The sequence below is a fragment of the Tauraco erythrolophus genome, chromosome 24 (assembly GCF_009769465.1).
Source record: "Tauraco erythrolophus isolate bTauEry1 chromosome 24, bTauEry1.pri, whole genome shotgun sequence".
In the NCBI taxonomy this organism is placed as follows: domain Eukaryota; kingdom Metazoa; phylum Chordata; class Aves; order Musophagiformes; family Musophagidae; genus Tauraco; species Tauraco erythrolophus.
Window position 1 is genome coordinate 4,410,866 of NC_141488.1, and position 27,404 is coordinate 4,438,269.

General features: G+C 47.6%; 1 protein-coding gene across 3 annotated transcripts; it reads right to left on the minus strand.

Annotated features, from left to right (window-relative positions):
• Window positions 1-357: 357 nt before the first annotated feature.
• Window positions 358-27,393, minus strand: WDTC1 (WD and tetratricopeptide repeats 1). 3 transcript variants are annotated; one of them, XM_086625936.1, is made up of 16 exons: window positions 27,301-27,393; window positions 19,852-19,999; window positions 17,661-17,744; window positions 16,678-16,724; window positions 15,374-15,485; window positions 14,754-14,941; window positions 13,742-13,924; window positions 13,330-13,424; window positions 12,171-12,286; window positions 10,967-11,042; window positions 9,116-9,209; window positions 7,836-8,009; window positions 4,819-5,054; window positions 4,267-4,435; window positions 3,652-3,844; window positions 358-3,498 (listed from the first exon to the last, which is right to left on the minus strand). In XM_086625936.1, exons 2-16 carry the CDS (start codon window positions 19,957-19,959, stop codon window positions 3,301-3,303), a joined length of 2,073 nt encoding a protein of 690 aa, XP_086482062.1. In that variant the 5' UTR covers window positions 19,960-19,999; window positions 27,301-27,393; the 3' UTR covers window positions 358-3,300. The 3 variants fall into 3 exon arrangements, with proteins under 3 accessions (XP_086482062.1, XP_086482061.1, XP_086482063.1); XM_086625935.1 differs by having other exon boundaries at window positions 9,116-9,212; XM_086625937.1 differs by lacking the exons at window positions 358-3,498; window positions 3,652-3,844 and adding an exon at window positions 4,054-4,133 and having other exon boundaries at window positions 9,116-9,212.
• Between the last annotated feature and the right edge of the window lie 11 nt (window positions 27,394-27,404).

Sequence of the window (27,404 nt, forward strand, 5' to 3'; positions counted from 1 at the left end):
CAAGCCCCACGCAGCCGTTTCCATCCTCATCCCAATGTTTCCAACTTTAGGAGGTAGACTCCCGAGCACAGCCCCGGCCCTCGCTCCACTTACAGATCTGAGCTCCCACGCCTGGATAAATTAATACCAGCACTAACTCATTAGCCACCACAGCTTACAAGCCATATTTTGGGGTCCCCAGCCCCCTTCCCACTCAAGTTTACTGGGGCCTCTTTTCTCCATGAAGCAGCACTGTTGAATAGACAACATCCAGTCCAACCAGGCCACCCTCCACCCACCCTCATCCACCTCCATAAGAGGAGAAAGGTAGAACAAAGCCAGAACAATCCCCCAAACAAAATGACACCAAGAAAGAACTAGAACAAAGAATGTTTTAATTGCTTAACCCTTTCTCTTCCAGGGACCAGAAAAAACACGTTTTCTGCTCCTTCTAATGAGGGCAGTAAGGCTTGTGTGTTACCTCTACAACTGCAGGGGCAAAGTTTATGAGATGATCATCTTTAGGACTTGAAAAAGCAAGAAGCAATGGTCATCGCGACACTAAGAGAATCCTAGAGTCTCCTAACGGAGAGCCCATTGCTAGAATACAAAAATAAAGGAGGCATCCCTGCATATCCCAGGCTAGAAAGAGTTAACCATAAAGAGCAGGAAGAAGCTTTCCCAAAGAGGGGGTTGAAGTAAACAGCAGAGGTCAATAAAGCAACATCTTCTCCCTACTTCCCCAGCATGTTTTTTCCCTCACCAATAAATACAAATTCCTCATTAAGAAGCACAAAGCAGGTAGTCTGCCCACGACAAGGGGAAAAGGGGCTAGAGGCAGAAAGATTTTTCTCTCCCCTTCTCTCCCATTATTATTTATCTTTTTTAACCAAAGCAGCCATTGAAAAAAAAAAAGCAATCCACTGCAGAGGCAGGGAATCTTGTAGCTTTTGCACTGCAACTGGCAGGTAAAAGAGCTGCACTGTCTCACAAGGGTAAAAACAACAAAAAATAGCTGCCACAGCAAAAGGTGAATGGGGAGGGAGAGGTCTGTTCTTTTCAGAGCTTTCCATCTCAGTCTCTCAGTTTAAAAATCAAAGTCTGCAGACATTGTCTACTGAAAGCTGGAAAAAAAAAAAGTTTGAGTGGGAGGAGGAGATTAAAAAAAAAAAAAGGAGGATGCATCTAATAGGAAAGCCTTAAGCAAAAAAAGGCCAGACCATGTCAAAAAGCCACCCAAGTGAGAAGAATTTCCTGTTGCCTCTGGGTTTTGAGGAGCATTGAGTGCCAGGGTGCACCTGGGGCAGGGGAGCTCGTACATGACCAAACAGGTAAGCTGAACAGTCACATCTCCCGCGCTGGCACTGCGCGAAAACGAGCAAACGTGCCCTCAGCAGCCAAGTGACAATCTGTCCTGGGAGAGCTCTGCTTCAGCACAAGATGGAGGGCGAGTCTGCCATCACAGCTCAGCGGAGCCCAGGGGCAGCCCGTCATTTCTGGGTGGCGGGGGACACATGCCCACAAGACAGGGGCTCACCAAGGCTCAGTTTCACCCACTCGTGAAAGAGCAGACGGACACCTTTGTCCAAGAGGCAGGGATCAGATCCCAGCGAGCTCCGCTGCGATTACCAGGGAAGCGCTGGGAATCTCTCTATGCAGGGAACAGTGTCCTTGGAGAGACGCTGCCAGCTCCAAGCCTCTGTGACCTCTCTCCCTCCTGCACAAGGCTTACTCATTTCATAAAGACTGTTCTGGAAGGGAGAGGAAGCCAGTTCCCTCGATCAGCCAGCACTGCGCAGTCTCTCTCATCAACGCCTGGCAGCCAGAAGCAGCCAGAGGAGGAAAGGGAGGCCTCTCATCTTTCCACAGCAGGAACAGGAAGACCAGGGATTGCACCACATGGAAGAACAGCCTTAATGCAGCACACACACATGCGCACACACTCCCAGACACACATCTCACACCCCTGGGACCAAGGCTAGCATGTTCAGACCTTCAGCAGTAAGAGATACGAGACAGCGCAGAGCAGTTAAGATCTCCAGGGGCTCTTTGGTCTTAGTTGATAGTCCTAAAAAAACCCAACCTCTTCGGATTCGGTTGTAGCACAGCTGTGTAAGATCTATTTGATATTTAGTGTTTGGCAACTGCGAGAGGGAAAACCAGGGCTGCATGTTACATGAGAGGGGGAGGAATGGAAATACAATGCTGCATTTCTGGGGGTACTCCTGGCTGTGCAGCTGGAGTCAGTGTGTGGAGAGCAGGAAGAGGAAGGAGGGTTCCTGAGAGGACCACTAATCCATCAGATATTACACCAACAATGAGAAGGCCCACCTTGGCCAAGACAGAGCAACTGGCTGCACAAAAACGCTGCTGTCTAAAAGCTCAAAACTTTAGTTGCAACATATGCACGGTGGCAATGTTCTCAGCTCCAGCACGGGTGACACAGAGAGGAGCAGGTGAATACAGCTACACACACTTCGGGCAACAGAGAGAGAAGCTCTGGAAGAGTGTTGTCACCAGCCCCTTTCCTCAGTAGCTCTAGCTACGTGAGTCCTGGGCCTCTGAGCAAACCTGCTCCCATTGCCGTCTCCTTTCTCCACGGGTTCACAGACCACAGAAGAAAGTATCAGAGCTGGGCAAGCACATCCTGCCCTGTTGAGCTGCACATACTCAGTGCCTTCACTGTTTTCATCAACTAAGACAGATGCCCAGGGACAAAACAGGCAATATCCAGTCCTTAAAACAACACAGCTACATCTGGTGACAACGTGTTAGAGACGGAAGCCAGAAGAAAGATGTTATGGGATAAAACAGGTGTTTCATGGCCAACAATCCTAAACCAGGGGCCTCTAGACAGGCTGGTAGCACAAAAGCAGAGTTAAGCTTTCAAGACCAAGACCACTGCAGTAAATTCATTCCATAACCCCTGCCCTAGGTTTGTATTTTATTCAGGAATTTAACATCCCCTCCGCAAATGCACGAATGCAGGCAACATCCTCCTGTACCAGATGATACAGCAGCTCTGGAAAAACAAATCACCAGCTTACACTGCTTACAGACAACTCAAAGACCCCTGTTGGGACTAAATTCCACTAAAGGCAAACCCCAGACTGCACTGCCATGCTGCTCAGTAGCGTGATGGGAGGAGGAGGAGGAGGTGGTGGCGATGGTTTAAAGAGACAGCCGCTCCTGCCCCTGCCAGCTTGTCCTACTCTGTGCATAGTGCGAAACAGTGCAGTCATTCATCAGAGAAAGTTCAGGACCAAGGAAACTAGGTTCCCTTTCAGCCAAACAATGAGAGGAAGGAGAGGCAGTTCTGTTTTAGCTGGGCCGGCACTGGACTTGCCCCTCTGAGCTGTCTTCATCATCTGAGCCTCCAGCCCCACCACTGGTCAGTCCTGTAATCCGGTACCCCATGTTCAGCAACATCACCTCCAGCGGGTCCGCATTCATTCGCCTCTGGTTAGCTTGGGAAGCACCTTCCATGTCTACTACCACGCGGCCGTTCAGGGTTTCACTCTGCAAGACAAGAAGGAAGAGAACTCAGCACGGCAGCGCTAGGACCAAAGAGGGGCTGTTGCTGCTGCTGCAACTCTCAAGAGATCCCAACAGGGAAGACAGGAACGTGTTACCTCTCATGACAACACAACAGCCTTTCACTGCGGCTCTTACCTCTGGCCGAGGGTTCCACAGTCGTACAACTGGGTCAATGCCGCTGGTAGCCAGGAAGCAGTAACTGGGATGAGGCTGGAGACAATTCACAATCGACTCGTCTCCCTGCAGCACTCTAACAAGGTTGGTGGTTTCTTTCTCCCAGATGAAGAAGGAGCCGTCATCTGACCCACTGACTATGTACTGTGCATTGCTAGGGTGAGAGGAGCAGAGGCTGGAGATCACAGCTCAGAGCCAAAGCTAGTCTCTAGCAGACAGGAGAATCTCAGTTGGCTTCTACAATCAGCAGGCTGCCACCCCTCACGCTTATGGATCCAGATAAAGCTTTCTGTGTTGGTTCCCTCCATCCCCAGGATTCACGTTTTCAATCCCAAATGGCTTTTCTGAAACGCTAGCCCAACCAAGTCCTCTGTGGATCTGCTACTGAACCAGCTACTCATGCAGCCACACAAGGAGGAGGGTTTCTGTCATCTTTTTCAACCCTGCAAACCAGCGTCAGCGTCATTTTACGGATGGTCACACGGGGCTACGCGTGAGGCTTTATCCGACGGAAGAGAGCATTCTGCTGCTGCTCACTCTCCTGTCCTGCATCCCTACTACGCTCTGCCAACGTACCTGCCAAAGAAATTGGCCTCTTTGATGTCTGTAGTAGTGTTACAGTGGCCACAATATCGGAATTTGTAGTCGTAGCTGCGCTCCCTCAGCACCATCTCATCCTCTGAGATGGAATCCTTGCGACCTGTGGCTCGCAGCCGGATGGGGCCACCCCCTTTCTTGTCTTCAGCTGGAAAGACAACAGATTTCCCTCATAACAATTTGGGGAGGAACACGTCCTCAGCAAATAGAAGGCACTCTAGGAGACCCCAACAGCTTTAGAGAAAGAGTTAAGGACAATTCCAGCAGGGAGTAGGGTTTGGAAACACAAGCTTCCTTCCAGATTATCTCCTGGGTACATCAGACTCCTTTTATCATACTCTCACTCAAGAGCAAACTGGGACCAGGTGCAAGGAAAGAACAGGCTCAGGCCAGTTTTTGTGCACAACAGCAATCAATCTCTCTCAGAAGTTGGAGCTGTACTTCAGATGGGCAGTTTAAGGAGAAAATTCCTTGTCCAACCATTAGATTTTAGTATAACCTTGAAGAACCACACTGGACACTCGCACTCACCGTTATCACTCTTGGAGAAGAGGGCTGCATTGATGTCTCTGTCCAGTGCATCGCAGGCACTGCTATGTGCTTGTTCTGGGAACTTCCCTTTAAAGTCATCCAGACACTCCAGTGCTTCTGCCACGTACTTGAGTTCAAAAAGACAGCGGGCAAGACGGAAATGGGCCTTCAGGTGGCATGGATTCAAGGATATGGCCTTCAAGCAGTCTCTTAGAGCATCATAATGGTCCCCATCCCTGAAGAAAAGGCGGGGTGGATTAGATAGCCCAAGCAGAAACAGCATACATTTTCCACTGCTGTTTCCCAGCCCTCGTTTCACTCCGAAGCTTCTTGTTTCCAGCTTCCTCTGAGCAAGCAGACACCCCACAAGCCCCCGTACTAATAGCGTTTGCTGCTTCCCAGGGGCACCATCTGACCAAGACCAGCACCTCCACTCGTCTACAGGCAGCCCTGTAACGTGACCACGCAAGGAAGCCCAGCAAGTCTTGACCTGCCATTTTAAATCCGACAGAGCAGAGCTCGCTGATGGAACACATTTAGGGAAGTCCTTTGAAGATGGAGGATGCACAAACCCTCTGGCCAAGCAGACACAAGGCCTCTCCTGCAAAGGCAGCAGGGACTCCTCGGAGCACGACGGCTCACGCGTGCCCCTCTGTGGACGCACAGCGTGGCAGCACGTTTCCCTGCCCACACTCACAGCCACTTGTAGCCCTCAAGAAGGAGCTCCAGAACCACCACACTTCATAGACCCGACAGACAGATATCTAAAGCACCAGTCTTTTCTCACCTTCATAGGAAAAACCTTTAAGTCTTAGAAATAAGTGTTACAGCAGACCAGTATCATGATGGATATTTATATCCTATTTACAGTTACTGGAGACTACGCTTGATTTCCCTAAGCCATGAGAATAAGAATGTCTCCGCTTGTGCTCTGGAAGCAGGAGAGACTTGACGAGCCTTGTATCCTGGTATTCATGTCATACTGACAGAGGCTGAGAAGTCAGCCAGGGCTGGCACGCCTGGTGTACCAGTGTTGAGCCTGAACTGCTCAGAGGCACCACAATCTGTCTTAAGAGAGTGCCAAGTCTCCGTAGGATGGCTAATAATAATAATAATAATGTTTTGCACCTGTAACCTACGTGCACTGCACCTACCAAAGTCTGAAACAGTCCCAAGGGGAAGGGGGTGAACCGCCCTCTCTCAAAAATCCTTCAACCTCAACTACCAGGGTCAGAGAGCCCAGCAGAGGGTGTGAAAACACACACGTTGAGATGTAAAGCAGGCACTGACTTCTCCCATTGTTACAGGTTTGACTCGGCTTGTGCAAAATGCTCTAACTAGAAATCAGCTGAGTACTGGCAACACAGACTGCTAAAAGCAATCTGGAGAGTGATGCAGCTGGCTCTTATGAGCAAATTTTAAAAGGACAGTCTTAGAAGTGCTGAAGAGTATGAGTAGCATCTTCAGGGAGACGAGCAAAAGGAGGTTTGGAAATTACACACTTTCCTTTATTCTAGATCTCTCTTATTCAAAGCACGAGGCCAAAGCAAGACCTGCAGCATTCTGCAGGGTGGCCTACAGCTGTTCCTGCTCTGACTGCAAAGAACACCTTCGACACAACGCGGTGGTTTAGCGTGAGCTGCTGTCCAACTGCTTCACCCTCCTTCTGAGTGACATCCCAGTCACCTCCTGCCATACACCAGGAGCTGTTCCTAGCAGGAAAGTGCCCTGCCTTTTCTGCACCTGAGAAGATATCAGCTCAGTACTATTTAAATTCTAATCATTGCATGCCACAGAAATCCACTGTGCATTTATTTTCACATCTCCCCGCTACCAAAAACTGTAGCAAAGCACTAGCTGACACACAGAAAGGTTCAGATCTGCCAACATCCTTCGGGAAAAACAATTCCTGTAAGAAAAATGTCATTCATGAGATCAGCACTCAGCTTCTGTCTTCCATTCCTTAATCCCAACCTATTGTTCTTCTCCCTCTGAACACTGAGGTCTTTTTGAGGCAGGTCCCAAATCTCTGCTATTGCAAAACAGCCAGTAGGCCAGTTACCAACAGTCACAACAACTGCTGGCTGCACTTTATCTTGGCAAGAAGATAGGAGAATTCATACTGGGGATTTCAGCAGGGAGAGGAGAAGGATATCCTCACAAAGCAAATGTAGATGAAGGACCACAGCTATTTTAAATATGTTAATGGCAAGTCATGCTACTCAGTCTTACTCTGCTCAAGGGGACAGATGCTAAAATAACTTAGCTGTATCTTGCAGACGCAGCTCTGGCTATTGGTCAGAGAAGACACTACCTACTGCAGAGGCTAACAGCGTATTTTTGCAACAATCAAGACAGAACCTCCCCCAGACACTGAGGCACCAGTTGCCACCTCCCCAGATCCCTCAGAGAGGGTTGCTTGCAGACAAGGGGAATGCTGGTCAGCTGAGGCAGCACAGGAACTACCAGGTCACGTCTGACTATCTGCAGTACCAGTTACTTCGGTAAAGCAGCACCCAAAGCAACTCCAGGCAATCCTACAATAATCTTATATCACGAGATAGGAAATTATAAGGCCTAGTAACCATTACCTCATCTGTTGATAGCAGATTTAGAGCCATACTCTACTGCAGATCAGAACTATTCAACGAAACGCAAACACCCTTGGAGACACTTATAATGCTGTTACTCAGAAGTGGATTTTTGGTTTCTTTTTAAACAGGAAAGGAACAGAACATTACTCAGCATGCCAGTAGGCAAAACGATGAGCTAGTACCAGCTGTGCTTGCCTGAGCGGTATCTGCGGCTGTAATTTCTCCAGCGTGTGCTGCTGTGCAATCCCCTTGTTCTGTGCCAGAGGTGACCCACCTACGGCTTGATCCAGTAACGTCAACCCTGCTCCACACAGAGGGGAGCCAGGTGCTTCGCAGTGGACAACAGGGTATCCGTGGTACTCAGAAGTCAGGCACCAGCAGGGCCCCTGACACTAAACTCTCTGATATTCTCTGCTTCCTTACCACTTGCGCTTCATGTAGGCAGCAGCTCTGTTTCCATACAGCATGGCATTGTTGGGGGCTTTCTGGACCGCCTTGCTGTATAGCTGGATGGCTTGAGTCCACAGCTGGCAAGCAAAGGCCTCGTTGGCTTGCTGCTTGATTCTCTCCAGATATGGAGGTAACTCCACTTGAGGACTGAAGGGAAAGAAGAAAGGAGCACAGGTAAGTCTCACATGCCAATGCTCTGTTAACTCCAGTTAAATGTCTGCAGTGTTTTGTTCTAGCTTAGCAAGTCCCAGCAAGCATTAGCTAATACCAAAAGTTTCAGAAAAAGGCAGAAGAGACCCTGAACCTGAATAACCTGAATTTAGGAGGAAGGTTTCTTTTTGCCTATCTGACTGTTTCTATTTTTTCTTGATATACAGACACATACTGAAAATTGAACAGTGGGTATTTTAAGCATCTAATCCCTCAGACTTCACCAAAACATCTTTGCTATGACTGCATAACTAACGTTTCCAACCCTCTTTTAGCAATGTGTAACAGAATGCAAATTCAGAAGGAAACCAAGCATCCGAGTTCACAGGGCTGCACAAGGCCCATGTTCAGCAACCCAAAATTCCACCCACATCTTTGCTGCTGTGGTGGAGGGGCCATCTAGAGGAAACAAGCTGAAAACATTCAGCGAAGTGACTTTGGTGGAACCTAGACTACCCATATATGGTATTAAGCAACCATGTCTTGATTTTAACCGTGTCTCATCAGCTGGAAGAAAAACAGTCAGCAAGATGTACTTCAGGTCTGCTTCTGCTTCGCCCCAACTGCATTTTTGCTCTTAAAGAAAGCAAGCAGCAGGAACAATAGAAGAAGGTTTTCCATCCATTTCTAGCTCGCATGCAGACTCCAGCATCATTGTGGTAAAGCAATTTTGGCTGCTTCAGTTCAGTTTGTAGCAGGCAAGTGCCCCAAAAATGGCAAAGGGAAGCAAGGCTCTTTCAACCTGACAGCCTCTCCCACTTACCAAGACACAGTTCCTGCAGGCCAGGAAGTAACAACCACTCAGGACAACTAAGAACACCTTGTTTCCAGGCCTGAAAAGTCATTTCTTAGTTTTGTCTGCAGTAATTCATCATAAGAGGGGAAAAATCCTCATGGACAACATTCCACCCACTTGACACTCAAGTCAACACGCCAAGGGGATTTGCACTTCACACCTTGTTTAGCACCACCTAACCCTGGCAAGAGGAAGAGGACAAGAACAGAGCCATTGGGCTTTCCTGTCGGGAGAGCTGTCCCCTTACCTCACGTGTGCTCTTCCTTCAGACAGGCGGAAGCCATTGCTGTGGAGATGGATGCCATTTGACACTCCATTGGTAGAGGTTTTTCCATTCTGCACTTCTGAAGGTTAGGAAAAGAAAATAAATATACACAGCCACGCTAAGTATCAATGTAGATTATACAAACTAGTATCTGAAGCTGCAGGGTTTTATTTTACAGCAGAGCCAAGCCAACGCCACAGCCCCATTCAGAACGGAAATAAGACTTCCATGATTACACATGCCCCCCCACCTGCTCCAGCCACCTGGATTTGGTTTGCCTTCTTACACTTACTACAAAACCTCTGCAGTATCCTTCGCGATACAACTCTAGAACAGAAAACTAGAATCACATAGGACTAAGAATACACACCCAGAGGGCAGCTTGAACTGAACTACCTTCAGACTGAGTCTAGGCCACAATCGGAGCACCTGACAGACCACCAGAAACCTGACATTTAAAACTGCAGAAGCATTTAGTAACATTGTTAACTTTGTATTTTAGATTCACTCAGATAAAGAATCACAGAGCTAAGCTGTTGAACATTTAATAGAACTAGGAGGATAAGTAGAACCACCGCAGGAATCCAGTAAAGGAATTCCAGATGCTTTCTCCCTTTCGTTCCTTTCTTACCCTACCGCTCAAGCAGCTGTTACAAGCTGAAGTAATCCTCTGAAGGTCATGCAGCCACATCATCTGCCATTTCTATAGAAAATATTCAGCTTGAATTTTTTACAAACTGCATTTATGTTGCTCCTGTGGCCATTTCACAGGTTGGGAAGCCGGGGACACCGTCCAGCCCGTCCACTGAACTGCTCAGAGCTTTCAGTGTGCAGAGACATGCAGGCACACGAAGTTCAGCCTTTGTACCCACACCACCTTTTCGCAGTCTTTGCCTGAACTTCCCGTGCCCAACAGGGTGGAGCGTTTGCTGCAGCTCCACCGCTGCGAGCCTGTTCAAAGCTGTCCTGCCATTTACAGCGTGACCTCACCAGATACCACAGCACAGATCACCCACATGCGTTCAAGGCAGGAGGCAAAGGCAGGCAGGGCATATATTTTGCTACCAGGATGTGAGTGTTAGATTATGGCCTAAGGCGAGCTGAGTACACAGATCAAACTCCGCCAGAACGCTCCGAGAACCGGGAAGAGGCTGAGCAGGGAACACTCCCTGATAAGAGTCAGCCTCTGCCCAGGGAATAGCGTTGTAGCCACTCACTGTGTACTGTCTGCAATATCTGTATACGAACAGGCCCTGGAAGAAACAGGGCCAGGAATAAAAAGGCTTTTGGATTTACTTACTCGTCAAACAAATGACTTTTTGATTCAACTATCTCACCACCAGGAGGGATGTTAGTGCCAGGCCAGACTCTTAGGCTAGGGAAGAGATTGTTCTGTCTCCTTCCTAATGGGTGTATAAGGCGATAACAGATGTATTCTACACTTTACTAATAAGTTTAGAAAAATAAAAATAATATACGATTTCCATGCTTGTTCACAAAGTTCTCCCCCTTAGTTGAAGGCAGGATGCCAAGACCTCAACCACTCTACAAAGTCTACTTTATCCTCTGTGGACAGCTTTAGGCATTCTCCTTAGCTCACACAGCTCACTTCTTAGCTCTCAGCAGCTCACTTCGCCCCTCAAGACACACGTTTTGTCACTCTACAAGAGTTTTAGAACTCAGGGTATGAATTGCACTGCAGAAACAGCCCAGCAACAGCCATGCCCTACTTCATTTTCCTAGTTCTTCGCTGGACTGCATCCTGAAAAAGTGTTGTGTAGTATGTGATTTCACTCTGCCTTCCACTCACTTTCATGATAGCATCATACTTACCCCCTGAAGTATGGCACTTCTTCGGGAGGAGAAAAGTGTATGGTCGTTGTTTGTATGTTAGATCAAACAAATAGACCTAAGGAATGAAAAGGAGAACGAGATGAAAAAAGTCAGTGAAATAGATACTGAAGTCACAGAAGTAAAACAGGGCTAGACGGGTACATGGTTCCATGTTTCTGTTTTGCTACTTCCAATTTTCTAACTGGGAATATTGTTTATAGACAGGTACACACAGGATGACAGCAATACCAGTGTCACATTCCATTCCAGCACTGAGTTCAGAAAGAATAATGCTGAGAAATAGGAGCCTTGTCTCACTCAAGAGGTAAGAAAGTCCTCTGTACGCCTACGGAACTTAAAAGATGACCTGATCATAACCAACTTGCTCAAAAAGCTCCAACTCCACAAAGATATTTTAGCTAACACAGTGATCATGAAGAAATCAAACATTTATGGACAGAAAAGAGGCAGTACACTAAACCAAAGCAAAAGTCTCTAAGATGAAACTAGGATCTACTGAGAACCTTCGAAAGCAGCCCTGGAAAGCCCTAATTTAAAAATGTACTGGCATAGGAATTGACAGCCCAGATTAGACATACAATTCATCTAACTCAGCACCTTCTCTTAAAGGGAATGAGTGCACATGTGAGAAACAGATCTGTAGAGGACAACCACAGAGTAACCTGCCCACAAGCGAAGGTCCTGCTTAATCCATGCTGATTAATGCTGTCAGAAGGATTTTCTCATTTCACTGATAGGCTTTACAAAAGATCCATGAATATCACCCAGCCCTTAAAATTAAAGCAATCAATATTCCAGGTGAAGGCTTTGCTTCTGTAAGTTCCTTATTCACTCGATTCTATTACAGACGCAGTCTGGTGTTTCAAGAATGAATTATGAAATCTTTTCTAGGTCAGGAAAGGTCAGTTCCAGATTTTTTTTTTTTTGCCCCTCTATCAGAGAGTGAAATGTGAATTCGAAAACCAGAACAGAATACTGTTCAAGTTTGATAAGTGGTAGTGTAACAAATAAATCCCTAATATTTAGCATTTAGTCTGACTGAATGAGAAAGCAGTTTAAAATCAATCATATTACCCACAGAGAAGTGGCTATACTTGTTCTCAAGAGCGCACAACAGTGTATGGTGATCCAACAAACACAACTGAACGTGAAGCTTTCTGGCAAACTCTAGCTGTCTTCTTACCTGCTCCCCTCCCATGTTGACTAAAAGCTCAGTGCCGTCGGGACTGAAGGTGACGTACGTGGCCACCAGAACTCTCAGCCGGTTGTTGTAGTCTGGAAGCTTCACTGGAAGGTGCCCTGTGGAGAGAAGATGTCCACACATATCAGTGTAATAAGTAACTGTTGTCTTTGCCCTACCCCAGCTGCTCCTTTTTACAAGAGGTTGTCAGGAGAGCAACGTCGTGAAGCGCGTGCACCTAAGTGATTTGCCATTTCCTACTGCCACCAAAACACGCAGATGAGCCCAGCTGTCTTTTCACAAGTTCTAGATACCAGTTCTGCAAGGCCATCTCTGTATGAAGAGAAAACTGCATTACAACTAGCTTGCCAACAACAAAGTCTGCAGAATCCAGCAAATCTCAGTTTTAGGCATTCACTATGGATTTGGCTTCTGTGATTTGTGGCCATCTGCAAACAAATACCTCCATCTTCAACCCTCTAATCAGGTTTCCTTAATAAAGCCCTTAGCACAACCAAACCAAGGCTCCTCAATATTCAGCTCACACATGGGTTCTTTTGCTTCAGACAGCAGATGTGTTGCATGACCAGTTCGGGGGACCTAGGAAACCCTCTAGCGGGACTCATCAGAAACAAGACTGTCAAAGCTGGGCTGCTCAACATGCTGGTCTAAGATACTTTAAAAAACCCAAACATTTTGGGGAAAAAAAGATAGTAAATAATGAGCACTGGAGAAGAATGTCATCTAGATTGCCCAGATACTGCATCACTGATTCTTCATCTGCAGGATGAGGACAAGCCATGTCTCTTCTGTGCCAAAAAGATTTTGAACAGCAGCCTTGCTGGGACCAGTTCCAGGAGAAAGCCCGTAGCGCCCAGGTTATCCAATCCTTGACTTTCCAATATAAGTGACAAAAAGACATTTATGCTAGACAAGAGGAGGTAAGGGCAGCTCACCAACACACACCACTGCCAAATCGGGGAAAGTGGGCAGGTAACAACATAAGCAAGAATTCACAGCATAGAAGTGAAATAAACTGCAATTCCATGGAACACCCCTGTATCAGAGAAGAACTCTTCCAAAAAGTGGTTTCTTGTGAACTCTGCTTCTTCAGGCATTAACTTAAAGTCCCATCAATCACCCCCAGCACAGGTCCCAATACCTGCCACGTAGTACTGGGCGGCACCGTCCGGGAGGGGCTTCTGCCGGTCGCAGAACGTGTGTACTCCAGCTGAAGGACTCTGCTTCATGCTTTTTCTAGCCAGAGAGAAGAACAGTCTTATAATCATAGCGTTCACCTGCTGGAAGCCTGATCTATGCTGCCACTTCTTGTTCACACGTGAGGGCAAGGCATCACGCCTATACATCCGTGCAGTCACGAGCCTGCCTCGCACCACCCCGATGTACTCGCACAGAGCGAAAAGAGTGCGGGTGACAGAAAAGACGGGGTAAAACTGCACAGTGAGACAGGCAAGTGCCACATCACTGCAACTCCTCCCTCCTACCAGAGCCTCGAACAGATATCCGTGTCACACACGTCTGCCCCAAGGCCCAGGAAAGCCAGCGGCCATTACCTGTGGTTGTGGATCATGCGTATGTCGTAGAGGCGCACAAAGGGTCCGCTCGCCCCGACTGCTAAGTAGTTGTTATCCTGGGGGTTGACCGTCAGGCACTTGGCCTCCACCAGCTGCCCGCAGTATTCCGTCAGGTCTATCAGGACCTCGGAACGTTTGCTGTTCTCGCGCAGATCGTACTGTCTGCAAAGGGAAAGGAGAGTCAGGCAATCCGTGCCGCTGGAGAACAGAAGCAGCAAGGAGAGAGGTCAGCTTTCCATGGCGACCGAACCCCAGACCACTCAAAGCGGCGCGTTCGTACCGCGCAGCAGTGACCTACGCTTAATTATCTGGCTTGTGCACGAAGAGCTGACGTTAACGACATTAACAGTCGTTTGTGCCGCAGGTTACTGGAAGCACTTCGGTTCAATCCACACTAGGCCTCGGTATCAGGGTAACCACTGAAACCAGCTTTGTAACGTGCACAAAGTTATTCAAGTTCCAAATTAAACTCCAAGTCATGACCTCACAAACAGTAGCTCATATGAAAAGTGGAACAGCCTCTCGTAGTAACATTGCTCATTTAAGAGTCTCAACGACTCCGGAGGGAAGCATCGCTCAGTGTTTTATCCCCCTTCCATTTGACATGGCTATTCCTTTCTTGGCCTCCCTTTTCAGCGGAGGAAAACAGAGGAGCTGGGGGAATATTTATCAGAGGAGCCTCTATTTCACAGATTCATAGAATCATAGAATGGTTTGGGTTGGAAGGGACCTCAAAGATCATCCAGTTCCAACCCCACTGCCATGGGCAGGGACACCCTCCACTACACCAGGTTGCCCAAAGCCTCATCCCACCTGGCCTTTGAACACTTCCAGATGAATTTCAAGATGAATCCTCCCAGTTTCAGGAAAGGGAGAGATCAGCTTAAGCTCTTTAGCACAGAGACATTCTCTCTTCAGATCTGTCCATAGTACACACTGCAATGGATCCTAATCCAATTAATTTTGGGGCAGAATGACTAGAGTTCTGTACCTGATTAGCCCATCTTCTGCTGCACTCCAGAAGGTGTTAGGCCACATGGGAGCTGTGGCAATCCGCTTAACTCTGTTGGTGTGATCTCCAAACATGTGGATGGTCTCCTTGACAGTCAAGTCATGGACATGCACTTTGGAATCTGCAGCTCCCGTGATGAGGATCCGATCCCCTGAATGCGGCAAGAACTGTGGGAGACAGATGTGACAGTCAAACTCAAGGAGCGCTGAGGCTGTTCACATGTACATCGCTGAGCTGTCCTGGCAGGTCACAGACAGAGCAGCTTGCTTTAAGAACACAGGACAACCCATCATATTATCTACACTACACATATGCTGGTGCGCGCACTCAAGAGCCACCAACTACAGCAGCACACAAACTGGTCCCTTCATCACACATCCCAATTTGCTACAACCATTTCCTTTGACTTTACAGAGAGAATGGGATAAGCCTGGGGGCAGGTATTAGATTTAATGCATTTTTTTTTTCCTCAACGTTAGAAACACCAAATTATTTGGGGAGGGAAACTGCTTGCATGAAAACGTTTCCCAGAATGGATCTATTCTCCTGCTGTTTAGGTTGCTGATTTTGTTAGCCATTTATTCCTTCCAATCATCTACCTTGACAGAAAAGATGTTTGCAGTATGTCCTGTGTGCATAGAAAGGAGTTTCTTGTGGTGCAGAGGATCCCAGACGATGGTATGCTGGTCATCAGAGCCAGAGGCCAACAAGCTAAAAGGAACAGAAGAGAAGCATGCATCATGTTTTCTTCTGCTCTAAGCTGCAACCAATTTCTTAGAGTGGTTTGACCACAGACAGTCATTAAGTTAATTCAGTTCTGAGAAGCCCACTTCCTCTCTCTTTTCTCAGCTATGTGCTCTTGTTGCTCCCCATGCGCCCATCCATTCAGCCAGTTCAGGGAGCTAAACCAGACAAACATCAACTCCATGGAAAACAAAGCGAGTGTTTTTCCTTGGTTTCGCTCATTGAACCAGCTCACCACAGATTCAGAGGGCACAGGGGAAAACAATGGGAGCATTTGGTCAACAACAAAATGCGGGGCCTCCATTTTCGTTATTAGCCTGACTGCATTAACTGCTCCACATCATCCTCGAACCCAAGCCAAGGCATGCATTCCTGGACTTCGGATGTGCCCCAGCATTCCCGAGCCAGGCCTCATTCGGTGATTCACAGACCGCTTTTTGAGTGCAGGGTGTGGCAGCAGCATTGCACGGCGCTGTTTGCCTTCTACATCTACCTTCATCTGAAGCAAAAGAATTTGACATCAGCTGTTTTAAACTTATTTCCTTGTAGCCAGATCTCTTTCAAGTACATGGAATTTTCACTGGTAAATAATTCTGAAGAGCATCAGACAGCACACTTTGGATCTTGTAAAAGGCATGTCAAGAAACATACGCTCTCCCTTCCATCCAATTATTTCTCATGCAGATACTCTTTATTCCACTTGGTTAATAGAAATGTTCCTATGCTTAGTTTCCCTCTAAAATTGTAGAGAGGGGTAAATGCTCTACCTCCCTCTCATGTATTTGTCCCCCAGCAGAAGCCTTTAACAGCATGGTGAAGGGGGTGGGGAAATGTCACTACCAGCTGGGCAAATCCTAAAGATCCATTATAATCCATAATACCACTTAAGAGAAGAGAAGCAGCCTTCAATCTCCACTTCTTAGTCTGACCATTTCCCTTCTGAACTCACTAAAGGGGCATTTCTAATAATATCCAGATATATTTAACAAAATAAATCTTCTTTTGAAGCATGAGCTCTACGACAGTTCAAAACTGAGCTTGAGCTCCACTTTACTAGGAACGGAAAGCAGCTGCTTACGAGAAGATGACCTACATCCTATTCTTGGGAGAACCTGGGGTTACCAGTTCATTGATCCCCCGAACCAAGCCACAGACTTACTCTCCTTTTTCATTCCATTCTAGACAGTTGACACACCCAGAGTGACCCTGAGAAAAAAAAAAAAGGGGAAGATGGTATTACACAAACTTCAGACTTATCAAACAGAGCTGTTCTAAGACAAGGACATAGCGAGCTCCCCACACTTTAACAACTTGTTCCAACACAAGCAGGTTTTTTTATTCCAACCCTGAAAAAAAAAACACCAAACACCCACATGGCAGATAAGCACCTCCAGAAAAGACAGACAGGCTATAGCAGTTGGGGTAAAAAAGGCAAAATGGAACAAAAAAAATAATGTAGTGTTGAATAAAACGTCAGTTTAGTCTCAGAGGCTACGGATGAAATCCTGCTGTACACATGAAAAGGTGACTTTGCTTCGGAAGCCCTCGGCTAGGCTGACAGATTACATGTACAGGTTCTCTGGGAACGCAGGGAAAACGCACTTTTGGTAACGCTTTTGGAAGCACCTTGCTGCTGGGTGACTGTATCGCACATCTTCACCCCAATTAACTAACAATTTTTTGTACCAGGAAAGACTTAAGAGCATTGAGGAGCATTTGATAAGGGAGATGTGATTGGAAAGGGGGACAAAAGAATTCTTTCCTCCCCCAAACCAAGATAATCTTAAGATTTTTTTACAGTGTCAGAGTGTAATTCAACAACCTATTTTTCAGGCAACTCATTACACTCTTCGGCACGAGAGCTGAACATCTTCAACAGTGGACAGCTGCGTTCTTCAGGCACCACTGGTAGGATGAGCTGATCCACACTCGTCCAAGGCTGTCTTGCAGGTGCATCAGGTAGCGCAGAAAGCTCCTGCAAGATCCCACTGGGCTATTCCTGGCTCTAAGGCAGTTTAGGGGACTAAGTAATCAGTACCTATCCCATACAAGAGAGAGAATTCCACGCGCTCCCGCACGCTGTCCTCTCTGCGGGAAGCTGTACGAGTAGCTCAGTTTGCTTTTTAAGCACTGCCCACCTACCTGCAATTCTGCTTCCAGGCCCAGGCGTCGGATGAACGGATCGGTGACGTGATAGTGGCGTTCGAAGCCCAGTGCACCCCTCTCCTGCATGAAGCAAACAAGCACCACACTGACTCCAGCAAACAAAACACTCCTTTTTCCCTTTCAGAGAAAATTCAAGAACTTTAAAAAAATCAAGTAGGGACCTTTCCAGGTATCGGGGTGTCCATAGCACCAGGTACCTGCCCTATACTAGGGAGACATCTTTTGCATGATCTCCAGTTAGGCAGTTCGTAATCCTTGCCCCTGAATTGCTATAAATCAATGTTTCCCTTGCCCCTGCATTGGTCTAAAATGACATTTATCTAATTGCCAGGCTCCAGCTGGGTAGCCAAGACAAGTTTTGAGAGGCTCACACTAAGACAGAATAAGTTGCCTACTTTGGGCCAGAAATGAAAGACACAAAAGAGCTGGGGAATGCCTGTTGCTATCCCTTGGTAAGGATTTCAGAAGGAACTCACTCCTGAGGACTGCAGTACTAAACCACAGCTGCTCAGAAGTCTGCCAGTACACAGAACCTGTCGTGAAGTACCACCACCATGGGGCAAAGTACCAGGGAACGCAACTGGACAGCATCCTTTAGAAATGGCTTGTTCCATCAGAAATGGAGTAGGAGCACGTAGCTGCAGTACCACAGCACAGCCTGTTCTACAGGGAAGAGAACAGCTGCCACAGAACTGCGTCAGTACAAATGAAGGTGAAGAAAAGCAGGACAGTTGTTTCCCCTGCGATCTCACAGGGTTCACAGATGCATTAGCAGATGGCTTCAACGAAAGAAGGCCAACTGCAGAGGCAGGCATGAAGAAAAGGGAATGCAAGTCATATTTTGGATGGAACATGTAATGTCCGAGGAGATTCCTTCCTAGGAGCTGATCCAGCCTCGGTGAGAACACTAACATCAAAAACCACACTTATGGTACTAGGAACACGTTAGTAGTCAGAGAGCAGACACAAAGAACTAGTGTACTATGCCACAGCTCTGCAGACCAACGTTAAGTAACGAACTCCATACACCAAAAGCCATTTGAAAACAAAACGGAGACAGATACAACGGGACTGGAGGAAAACCAAACCAAAATAGGCTTTTTGTAGGAACTTTCATTACGAACTTCAACCTCCTTGATGTATTTTTACGGATAGCATTCCCAAAACACTGCTAGGCCTGGTGCTAGGTGCTGCAATAATTGCCTTGCTATTGCACCCTCAGTGCCTTTGTGAGGGCTGTGCAGTAGGATATTGCTTTTCCTACAAGGAACTGTCAGACTTAGCAATCTTCCCAAGGTCACACATGAAAGTCTAACAGAGCAGACAGTGTGAAAAAGTCCCAGGCTAATGCTCTAACCACAGTACCTTCCCTTCCTTGTTAGAGCAGCAAAACACATCTTTGCGCACGGATTAAATTACAAGTTTATAATACAAAGTTTGGTACCAAACTGCAAAGTGAAGTGAGCGTTCAAACTCCTAGTTCCCCATTCTGGCCACTAACAGACCACTTTTGTGAATGCTGATTACCAGGAAAGCTGCAAATGATTTAAGGCCTCTGAGTCCAAGCAATAATTGCCTATTGTGTCTGCTGCAGCTAGTCTTTTCACACTAAGAGGTATTTCACAAATGCAGCCATCAGACGACTGCTCCGACCACCGTAAAAGTTTTTCCCTACACAAAGGAAGCAACACACCACTCTTTAAAGAAAAAGAGACAGAAAGAGACTGAGACAGAGATCATTAGCTTTACTACAGTCGGAAAATACCTTTGAAGGCAAGATCACACGAAGAGGACACACAAAGCAGCAGACAGAAAACTCGTGAGGGAAGCTAGCTGAGGGTCCTTTGTGGTGCCCAAACACAAGTAGCCACACTTCTCTTTTCAACCTTGCACTCAAAAGGAACAGACCTGCTGATGTCAAACTAGCACAGTGTGCTCCTGCTAGGGAGAACTGTATTCCTGTTATGCCATACTTCACCCCAGGTCTTCATTAAGGACAGCGACAGGTCCTGTGTGTTTGGTCTCTTAAGCTTCTTACACAGCTTATCAATATGTAAGTAGCAGAGATCTTTTCAGAAGTAAAGGCAACAACATAAGTACTTCCCAATCCAGCTGATTCTCTATGTGTTCTCCACCCAACACCGGCGAACACGTGGCTAACACATACCTTGATCTGTCTGTGGATGATGTCTCTGGTAATGTTTGCTTTTGCCATCTTCTTGCAATGGGGCAAACGAAAAGAAGCTATCGGAAGAGCTGCTGTGCATCCAAGCATGCCAACAGAGCAAAGATCCACACTAAGGGCATTTAATTACCTGCAGGAGAGAACGGGGAGGGAATAAAAGCAGGCATAGAAACGTATTAGGCCATTCATATACAACATCAAGTACTTTATTTTCAAAAAATAGTAGTGGCTAAGAACTGAAAAGTTTTATATAAAGGCTCCTTGAAGAAACTCAAGGGTGGGAAGGAACAACGTAAGACTGAAGAACATCTGACTTAAGAGGCCATCCCCAATTTGCAGAGAAATTCACAATGAGCAGAACTCCAGGACTCCATCAGCCTGGAAAGGCCATGTTTCCATGCGAGCAAAGACCCTGCAAGTCCAGGGTGCCATCCTGTTTCACAGCTCGCCTCCCACCGTTACATGTCCACTCATGTCCCATTTCATGTTTTCCAAACTCTACAACCAACAAGACTTCTAATATCATGAATAAAGAAGGCATCTCTCTTTTGGCCACCAGCCAAAAAAATATATAACCGAAAAAGCATAAGTGTTCCTTGGAAATCAACACAGCCAACCATCAGGTGACACTATCATCTGAACACCCAATTACATCAGCAATAGAAAAGGGGCAATCATCTGAAGTCGTATTTCCAGGCAAAATTAGAGTTTTCCACACTCTTAATGGAGTTCCATATTTAATACCCTAACCTAAATAATTTAAACTCCATAAAATTTAGCTACACTTGCTAGAAAACAAATTGCAGAGTGATTGTCACAACCCTGCTCCGGACAGGCTGTCCAGCACAGGACCAGTCAGTCTCTGAGAAATTACATCATTCACCTCATTTACATACAGTTCTTTTTAAAAAATAAATAAAATTTTCAACTCCCTTTTTGTCCTATGGAACTCAGTAGCTTTAAATTCTCTTTAAAAGCATTCACAGGCAGAACAAGCCAAAGTTTTCAGACGAGTCCTCTTTGAAATGAGGAAATGCTGATTCATTGAAACCAGAACATTTCACAGAAACGCAGCAACAACCAGCTCCCCTGAGGTCAGGAGAAGTTTTGACAAACCCTGCCTGATCAGGTTTTGACAAAACCTTCCACCACCGGTGCCTTCAGGGCCACACAGCAAGATCACGAGGCTCCTGCACCCCAGGACCCCCTACACAAAGTCATGGGGCTTCAGCTTCAATTCGCTTTCAAAAAACTGTTGGTGTGCCCATGCAGGCATTTCCTCGTGGGTAGGAAGTACCAAGAATCCACTTTTCCTCTACAGAAAGCAGAATTTGTCCAAAGTGGAGGTTCAGGATCGCTTTCCTAACACAGCTGGTGCCCCTGCGCTGCTCTGCAGCGAGCACAGAAACGTCATTAGACCTACAGACAGCAGAAAAGCCAGACGAACACACTGAAAATTGGATTTTCCTGCAGTGGGCTCCTAAGCAGGATTTTTGGGTAGCCATAGGATCTCTCCAATACAACAGAGAGGAAAGGCGCAGCTGTCTGTAGGTGTCCAACGAGGAACGTCCCTACTACAGAGGGCAGAAGACCAGCAGCCCTCACAGTTGTATTCCAGTCCTACTTTGTATGCCTGATGAGAACAAAATTGATGGAATTCCCACAGCGAGAGCGCAGACCTTGAACGCGAGGCGAGGCAGGACGACACGAGGACTTTGCACAGCACGCCTGCTCCCAGTCCCTGCCCAGCGAGGGCTAACGAGGCCGTGTTCTCACCGGGATGGATTCAAACCCCAGGTATACACACGGCAGCCCAAACTCACCACAGCCCAAGTCCAGTTTCTGTAGCAGATGTGTCCAGTAAGCCAACGTCCTCTGCCACACGTCTTCAGTTCACTAGGGCAGAAGCAGCTCAGCTCACACTGTCAGATATTGGGGCAATCAGTTGAGATTTTTTTTAGACCCCATCGTCTGTTTCAGCACATAAATTGGGGCTCTCCTAGAATCCCTGCCAGCCCGAAACTGAGTGTAGATGTATTTGTCCATTGTGCACATATTTAATCCACAGCCCTTTTACTCCAGAAGTAAAATCATAGAATGGTTTGGGTTGGAAGGGACCTCAAAGATCATTCAGTTCCAACCCCCCTGCCATGGGCAGGGACACCCTCCACTGCACCAGGTTGCTCAAAGCCTCGTCCAACCTGGCCTTGAACACTTCCAGGGATGGGGCGGCCACCCTGTAGCACCAGGAAAGCCAGCATGCCCGCCCAGGAAGACAACTCATGTTTTCAGCTTCTTTAACCTCACTCACTCTCAGGTTAAGTAATAGTTGCTTCACTCCCAGGCACAACAGCACGAGGCAGCGCTGTGACTGCTTTTATCACCAATATTCCACGCTAATTCTTGTAGTAGGATGACTGAGGTACCAGATTTTGGTACCCAGCCTCTGGCTTTCCACATGGGCTCAGTGCAGGTAATGTTCTGCCTGTTTATGGAGACAGCATCTACAAGGGGACACCAACAACTGCCCTCACGAACAGCTCACAAGCACGGGAAGGAGAGGCAGCGGGCACCTGCAGCAAAGGGCCCTGGCACAAGGGCAGGTGGATCCTGCTGACTCTGCAGCTCAGAAGTAAACACGGGAAACCAGGCCAGACCCATCGCTACTGGTGCCCAAGGCCAGCTCTACGTACACGTGCCAGCTAGGTTCAATAAGCTGCGCTGCTGGAGACATCCACGAGGACGTGGTTTCCAGACGCGCGTTTCTGCTAAGCTCTGCAAGCGAGAGAAGAGGACTGCCAACTCAAAAAGCAGCTTCAAGTTTGGATAGACTAAATGTGCAGGGAGGCATCAGTACCTGGGATCTCCTCCAGTTTCTCCAGACACCTTTTCCAGCTAACAAGCCTCCACCTGCCCTTCTCCTAGGCTGGATCCCCACAGACTGGCCTCCTTAAACAAACCCTCCAGGATACACAAGTGTTTTCTCCATCTATAGCTGCAACAGGGCGGAGAGAACTTCCATTGCTCTGCGACCCCTCAGCAGCTCACCCCTCAGGCAAGGCACTCTGGTTCTCACTGTACAAAACTCAAAATCTTCTTGCCTCTAAGATTATACCCCGAGGCTCCCTTCCTCCTCCTCCGCACAGCCCTGTTAAACACACCAGCCACCCGACCTCGCACAGCACTTTTCTGCAGGAACCCATGACCGGTGACTGATGACAGTGAAACAACTTTTTCCAGAGAAGTGAATGATCCATTAACCCAAAGTACATCATCAAGAGACACGAGGGACAATATTCCAGAAGATCTCAGTGCCTCAGTCTTGTCTGCAGCTTTCCACTCCTCTCAATGCTTCCCTGCAACGTTCCCAGACTCTGCAGGCCCACCTCTCCAAGCAGCATCCGGTTAAGCCTTCCTCTTCCCTGCCAGGCAGGGACTGCTTGTCTTCCTCTTTAAGAGCAGTTTAGTTTTCTTTTGATCTCAGGACCCCAAAGAGGCCTAATATCACGGCAGAGTCAAGCAGGCAGTCACTTCTCGACTGACAAATGCCCCAGTGCTCTCTTAAGACCCCTGGAAGTATTTTTGCCAGGTTTCCTACCTCTAGTTGTGGATAATTGCTAAACAGCTCCTGTCCAGCAAGAAAGGGCACCAAATAACCTGAAGGACACACATGGAGATATGCATGTTCCTTTCTCTACAGGCAGAAATAATCCATACCAAGAAGCCATTTTACTGCTAAATAAGTTACTGCAAAACCAGTAATAAATCCACTCTTTGACTGTATGAAAGGGATGCTCAGAGGGTACCACTCCTCAAGAGAGACTCAAATTCTCTTGTTCTCCAACAAAGAGAAAATGCCGCAGCATTTTACACCTTCTGGAACTCTGAAACACGCACTGCTCGAGGAGCACAGCAATACACAGGAGCCTGCAACCTCTGCGAGTGCTTTCGGGATTACGGATGTGTTGTGGAGCTCTCTGGACAGGTCATGGTCAGCTGCAGTAACTCTGAGGTGTTCTCAACAGATCGTCGTTCAGCACGTCTCAATAAGATAGGAACACAACTTTATTTCTTGAAAGACAGAAGTCAACAAAATCAGCCACGAAATTGGCCCTTTGGTTGACACAAAGCAGAATAAGCCAGAGTTTAAACCAAAACATCTGATGTAGAACCGACTTTAAACATACCAATACCTGCATCCAAGGCTACGCTGGCAAATTGTTCAGTGCCTAGTACACCTGAGGTGCTGATGCACGCTTTTTAGCATCTGACTATTAAAAAAAAAGGACAGTCAAACAGGAATGCACGAGCCTAAGGTGTCTCTCTTGCCTAGACAGGGCTTGGTTTAGCGACTGAATGTTGTAAAATGCTTAAAAGCCTCCCAGGACATGTGTATATCCTTTGCCAAGAAGACTAAGATCCATTCTTGCTTTCACGATGCTATTTTTTACTGCTCAACAGGTATTCCACAGCTGTAAAGGCTTTGGCAACCTGAAATTATTGTGGAATCACAGACAAAGAATTAAGAAGTCCTAAATTCTCATTCCAGGTCAGACTTTGTCCATTAGCCACAACTGATCACATTCATCATGGATATGATAATTAGCTCGTTTTTGACTCAATGGAGTAGGGCTCCAACAATGAAACATGCTTTAAGAGCTCCAAATGGTAAAGACTATATTGACCACATCATTGTACACGTAGATTAACAGTCTCCAATTACGTTAGAAACTGATCCTGGCATAAAGCATAAAACCCTCTAAGATTTGTAGGTCTCCTGGAAAATAGATAAAAGTAATCACAGAAGAAGAAACTCTGTCTGTGATTTCTTAGACACATACAGGCTTCCAGTCATGAAGCCCCGTCAAAGAGTCTGTCCGTTTGTTACCACTAAAGGCATGTAAATTGGTGTAGATGTTCCTCTTTCAGCAAAACCTCTGGGTTTTTCTTCCAGCAGTGCAAATTCTGTTCCCTTTTAGATACATCGTTTCCTAAACCATTCATGCAGTTCTCGGGCTTTTAACTAAACCTGCACAACCAACTACTGGTGAAATGAGACAATTCAGTCCCAGTAACAAGGAACAATTTCGGATAAATCTGTACTATTGCTACCAGTGATGATCCCACAAGCAGCTTCACTTTGGCTACACCTAAGAGGCCATCGTGACCTTTTTTGGTCATTTATTAGATGACACTGGAGCACGTTTCTCCATCACCCTTCAAGAGCATCTCTGTGCTCAATTCCAAGCAAGGACAACCTTCCCTCATCCCTTGCTGTTCCAAACCTGCCTGGAATACCCCAGGCAGGACTAAAAACCTGAGATCTACTTACAGCTGTCACCTCATCCACAGTCACAACCTCTTCTTGAACTACACCCTGAAGCACAAAGAGGACCATCCCACCTGCAGTTCACCCGTGGACTCATCTGCTCCTGCAATGCAAAGCTCCAGAGGCAGAAAAAGAACTTTCGCAACACTTGGCCTGTAAACCCACAGTCAAAAATTAACAAGCCAGAGATATCCGCGGGCTGTGGGCTCAAAATCTACTGGGCTGTATTTACACTGAGAGTAACTTAAGAGCCCCTTCAGCTCCCGGAAAAGTACACATTGAAAGGGTGATTTGGGGAGGAAGGGAGTAACAAGATTCTCTGGCTTTCCCCAGCTGGTTCTTCTAATTTTCCTGAAACACTTGCTCTGAGTCTGGAAACAAAGCCCCAGCATTGATAACGCAAACAATTTAGTTGTTTTAATACGGAACGGTCCCACGCAGCTAGGATTTGGGAGGCTGCTTCTTTGCTTGAATGTGTTTTCCCCTCGCAGAACCACCTGCAGACACCTCCCCACCTCACTTACGCAGTAAGACACTGGCACAGAGAGGTGTCCAGCAGACGTGGGCTTCAAAGTTCAAACCTGGGGATAACTGCCCTTCAGGAAAAGCTCCATCAGCACTAAGAAACACCACACAGCAGCAGCACTCATTCTTAAATTAGCAATCTTAAGCAAGCAACCCAATTCCTAACTGTTTGGATGTGCCCAAGTTTCTCAGTCTCCAAACTCAAGGTCATGGAAAAAAGCAGCACTTTGCAGAGTACAAGCCTTGCGGATACGCGACTCATCCCAAAGGAAGATTTCTGTGACCCTCCCCTTAAGCACCTAAAAATTACTTCACCCATCCAAATACCACCCAGGACCCAACTCAGTAGGCTTCTTTAACCTCACAACTTATTTTCCCTATCCTCTTTACTTTGACTTTCCAAGAGGTCATGGACCAAATTAAAATATATACGTACAGAGAGGTAGATTTTTTAACAAACCTAGAGAAACAAGAGGAAAGGACCTGGTTAGCAGCAGACACCTTGTAAAAAGGTGGTTTTGCTACAGCTGAAGGAGTTGCCAGGAGCAGCAGTCGCTCCCCAGGACAGATGGCTCGGAACACGAAGGCAGCCAACAACAGAGGAAGGAGTTGCTTACAACAGAGGTGGACAGAAGAAGAGGTAGGATCTGAGACCTCACAGACCCAGCACATGAGGATGGCAGTGTCAGGGAAACTTGGATATGCCCAGGGACGCTGGCCCACATGGCTGTTACAGCTCAGGCAGCAGCCCTCTAAGCTGGCATCCTACCTCCATCCTTCATCCTCCAGCTGACACAGCCATCCACAGGAAGAAAGGGAAGACGCAAGACAACCTCAACCCAGCACAAGCAACAGCCCGATGCCAAGACCCACATGGCCCAGTAGCTCCAGGAAGGAGTTCAGCCAGCAGATGCTGGCAGAGGAGGAAAGGCTGATCTCCTCTCCAAGGAAAGGGGCTGCAGGACACTCCCCATGGAAGGGGAAAGTTTCAGGTGAAGGTTTTAGCGAGGAAAGGTGAGCAGGGGAGGGCGCAGGGCAGAGCCAGCCCTTAGGAAAGGGGAGAATAAAGTGAGGACAAGGCAGTGTCAGCTGCAGGTGGGGTGGAAAGAGAAGGCAAAAAGCAGGGGCTGAGCCTGGCACGGGGGCAGGTGCCAGCCAGAGGACACAGGTGCCGATGGGGCTGGGGGGAAAGCGGTGCTTGGTTAGAGGGAAAGGGCAGGCTGCAGGGATGGGGAAAACGGGGAATGAGGGGCTCGGGGGCGGGGGGATGGGGCTGGGTAAAGGAGGGCTTTCTACGAGGGATGGGGCCGGGTAAAGGAGGGCTTTCTACGAGGGATGGGGCCAGGCTCCTGGCAAAGGAGCCTTCACATCGGGAGGGGGAAGCCTGGCAGGGTGGTGAGGGGGCTGGGGGCACCTGACAGGGCAGAGGGGGACAGCAGGGGGAAACCTGTCAGGAAAAGGGCGGTAAGGGGCGGGAGGGGGGGGAGCTGACAGGAAAGAGAGTGCGGGGGGGTGCAGCTGACAGAGAGGAGGGCTGTGGGGGCGGGCGGGGCCCGGCCGGCCCGCGGGACCGTTACCTGTCAGGCCTCCCGGGCGCGGGCGCAACGGGCGCTGGAAGTTGCCAGGCTCCATCCATGCGGGGGGGAGAACGCGAGCGAAAGGAGCGGGGAGCCAGCGGGGC